This window comes from Austrofundulus limnaeus, unplaced genomic scaffold (genome assembly GCF_001266775.1).
Source record: "Austrofundulus limnaeus strain Quisiro unplaced genomic scaffold, Austrofundulus_limnaeus-1.0 Scaffold586, whole genome shotgun sequence".
In the NCBI taxonomy this organism is placed as follows: Eukaryota; Metazoa; Chordata; class Actinopteri; order Cyprinodontiformes; family Rivulidae; genus Austrofundulus; species Austrofundulus limnaeus.
Genome location: NW_013952988.1, coordinates 55117 through 58967, shown reverse-complemented (window position 1 = coordinate 58967; position 3851 = coordinate 55117). Strand labels below are relative to the sequence as shown.

General features: G+C 35.1%; 1 protein-coding gene across 2 annotated transcripts in view; it reads left to right on the top strand.

Moving 5' to 3' along the window:
- spdl1 (spindle apparatus coiled-coil protein 1) overlaps positions 1-2216 on the top strand; it is a 21540-nt gene extending 19324 nt beyond the window's left edge. For both annotated transcript variants that reach the window (XM_014026738.1, XM_014026739.1), the window contains exon 15: positions 1955-2216. In XM_014026738.1, the coding sequence (XP_013882192.1) occupies positions 1955-2093 (139 nt within the window). In that variant the 3' untranslated portion in view covers positions 2094-2216. The remainder of the gene's footprint in view (positions 1-1954) is intronic.
- The last annotated feature ends 1635 nt before the right edge of the window (positions 2217-3851 follow it).

The following is a 3851-nucleotide window of genomic DNA, read 5'->3' as shown; positions in this document are numbered from 1 at the left end:
GGATATAGCTCGCTAGCAGCCTCGCACCGAGGACCTATCCACGTCATCATTTACCCAGAATGCTTTGTGTGCATATAAAATGGCTCCGTCCGTGTTAAAATATATTTTTAATAATGTACAAAACTAAACAGCCTACAGTATTTTTAGTCTTTATTTTACAGTTAAAATATATGTTTATCAAATAAAGTCTAATGTTACAACTAATCATGGATCCCTTTAAACTCAAACACTCCATATTTGAGAAAATAAAATCAAAAACAACTTCAGGAATCACTAAACTTTTCATAGCATCATAAATAAATTTAACTTGGTAATCTTTTTAAAAATACCCATGGTTGTAGATGTTTTTGTTAGTATTTAAAAAGCTGTTTCCTGAATCACAGCAGCGCTCCTTCAAACTCTGTCAAAATTAAGGTTTTACATTAATTTCCATCACTTAAGACAACCTTATGGGAATGGAATTTCTGACTTTTAACTAATTTTATTTGAGTATTAGAAGGTAATATTTTTTTTTTGGCTTCAAACGTGATCTGCAAAATACCGTCAGACAAATCATAACACTGTAATAACCTCAGCTGATGAAGTAATGTAGCTTTTTACTGAGAATTAAAGGTCGAAAAATAAAGGTCTAATCTAATGTAATCTTAATTCAGATGAACTCTGTCCTTTAGTTGTGAATGTTTTGATTCTAAACATGTTTCGTAGCGATGTTCTCAAAGATGCCATCATTACTTTTCAACAGATAAATTACATGAAATGCAGGTGAACTGTTACTGAAGTTATTCTTTTTTTGAGAGTTCATGTTAAGCAGACATTTAATGTGACAAACACCGCAGATTATCAGTGATTCGTTTCCCATCCAAGTCATCTCCACTTTATCACGCTTCTCCTCCTGCAAACTTTGTCCTAGAGCTGCCATTGTAATTCATATATGTAAAGCTCCTGTGCCAAATGATGGCTATGCCTTTTGGTGCCTGTACAACTTAGTTTTTGAAATATTAATGTTTAATAATTTATAATGGGAGTCAATGGAGTTTGTATTGGTCCAATACTGCCCCCTGCTGTACCTACTCAGTACTGCACCATAGTTTCATAATATTTAAACTCTGTAGTTAAGTGTTTACAATACTAATATGTTAGTATTTTGATGTTTTACTATAATATTGTCATAATATTGTTTTATTGTTATAATATATTGCAGTTTAGTGTAAACAATTGCATTGGCAATGTGGCCTCTTTCAGCACACATACAAACCAACTCCTGGCAATCCACTCTGCCACAACTCCAGTGGTCTCATGGTTAGTACCATGGGCTTTCATGTGGGAGATCAGGGTTCAAAACCCAGCTACAGCAACTTTAACTAAAATTCTCTTAAACTTCATAATGTCACACAATTACCCTCATTACAAACACCTGCTGACTTGACAGGCACAAGCTGGTATAGAAAACACATTTGAACTTGGTCACACTTCATTCTGCAAGTCCAATGCTGCAGGTAAAGTCAGGCTGCAATGATATGCTACACTTGTTTTTACATCGTAAAAACCCATGTCTAGTTATTATTATTATTATTATTGTTATTATTATTATTATTATTATTGTTATTATTGTTATTATTATTATTTTGCGTATGTGTCTTCAGCCTCTGATTTTTTTACTCGAATGTGCAAAAGGAACATTCTACTTTCAGCAGCGACCCCTGTCTGTCAGGAGGGATGAAACAACTGAAGAAACAGAATGTTTCTCAGCTTTAAAAACACTCCTGATGATAGAGGACCAGTTTGGTGCAAGAAGACCAAGAATCTCAGGAAAATCATCAAGAAGAGACTGAAAATAAGAAAATAACTGAGCTAGTTTTTTAGTGTTAACCCACTCGTCTGAACCTGTAGTTAATAACTACTGATGGAGTTGATGGACTGGGAACCTGTTTGACTAAATCTTGTGTTTTCTCAGCTGCTCTGTGACCCAGCAGGTGGACTCTGAAGAGAACCAGCAACACAACAAGAAAGAAGAACGGTCTAAGAAACCCAGAACAGAGATCATCCATGTGACTAATAACAAGACCATGGAGAACCAGTGTGCACAGCAGTAGAACGTCTGAAGAACAGTCCTGTCTTCTGGATGAAAGAATCTGACTGTAAAATACTTTATTTTGCTTCCTTTTTGACTTTTATCAGTTTTTTTCAAATCCCATTAAAATAGTTCCAACATAAAATCCTGCCTTTTTTTCTTACTTGACCTTTGACCCCAGCAGCTGAAAGGATGAAATGTTCTGATGTTCAGTCAGATTTACATTTCAGTGACAGGGATGTGTAAGATTAACAACACTGACATGTAACAATGTTGAAATACTTGGAGAAAAGGTTATAATCAGAATATTTAACAGAAAATACACATGTAGCTCCTACAGTGGTTTTTGTTTCTCTATAAAAATACATTTTAAAGCGGGGCAGAATGCATTTTTTCTTTTGGAGTTTGATGTAGTCTATTTTTGTTTTGATGCAAATAAAATGAAATAAGATTGTGAAGTGTATGTTTAATATTATGAGGCAGCTCAAGGCAAACACAACCAGGACCGGAGTAGAGTAAAGATATTCATATTATTAGCCAATTCAGTTTTCATTATTTAGTTTGTTTTAGTTAATTATTTGTTTTAGTTAACTATAATAACCCTGGTGTTTAGTCAGCTCCACATGGCTAAAGCTAAAAAAATAAAAAACAAGGAAATTTCCAGTACTTCACACAGAAAGTAATAAAGCAGAACTACTGTACACACTTATGTTACAGCAAACTTACCAACATTTTTACTTTTAAAATGGCTACAAAATCAATAAAAAATGTTTGTAGGTATTAAAAGGAAATGTTGATATTTTAGTGGAGGTACTCTCCGGACCTGCAGGGGGCGGTGTTGTCTTCACCTCGGTTTGTGAGCGGCTGATAAAGCAGGAAGGAAAACCACTGAGCTCTATGGACAGCTCACTGCTTACTTCAGGAGTGAAGGAACACAGGTGGACAACAAACCAACAGGTGAGTTCTCTTCACCTTATCACCGTGAGCTCCGTGTTCAGCTAACAGTTAGCATGAAGCTAACACTCAGGTGTTTCCTGAACTAATCATGTGGGGTGAGGAGAAGGAGGTTCGGTCTGACTTTAATCTGGGACAGAAGAATCAGCTAAAGATGCTTTAAAAGCTCCCAACAGCCGTTTAATCCAATCAGGTTCTGTTGTTCGGTTCTGTTGTTCTGAGTCAAGCCAGGGTTCTGCTCCAAAGTCAGACTGAATTAAGATCCTCTTCACAAACTATGAAATCAAAACTTTAAAGATTGTTCAGCTTCAACGACTTTATTCTGGTAGTTTTCCACATGTTGATGTGCAGGTACGCACTGAAGGTAAACACTAACCTGAATTTACCAGAAGCTTCTCTGCTTACATCACCTCACTATTTATAACTTTAATGTCTACTCTGTAGGTAAACAAACACATTTCAGCTGTTTCTATAAGTAAATAAACACATTTTAGCTTTTTCTATAAGTAAATAAACACATTTTAGCTGTTTCTATAAGTAAATAAACACATTTCAGCTGTTTCTGTAGGTAAACAAACACTTTTCAGCTGTTTCTATAAGTAAATAAACACATTAGCTGTTACTCTAAGAAAACAAACAAACTTCAGCTGTTTCTGTAGGTAAACAAACACATTTTAGCTGTTTCTGTAGGTAAACAAACACATTTTAGCTGTTTCTGTAGGTAAACAAACACATTTCAGCTGTTTCTGTAGGTAAACAAACACATTTCAGCTGTTACTCTAAGAAAACAAACAAACTTCAGCTGTTTCTGTAGGTAAACACACAT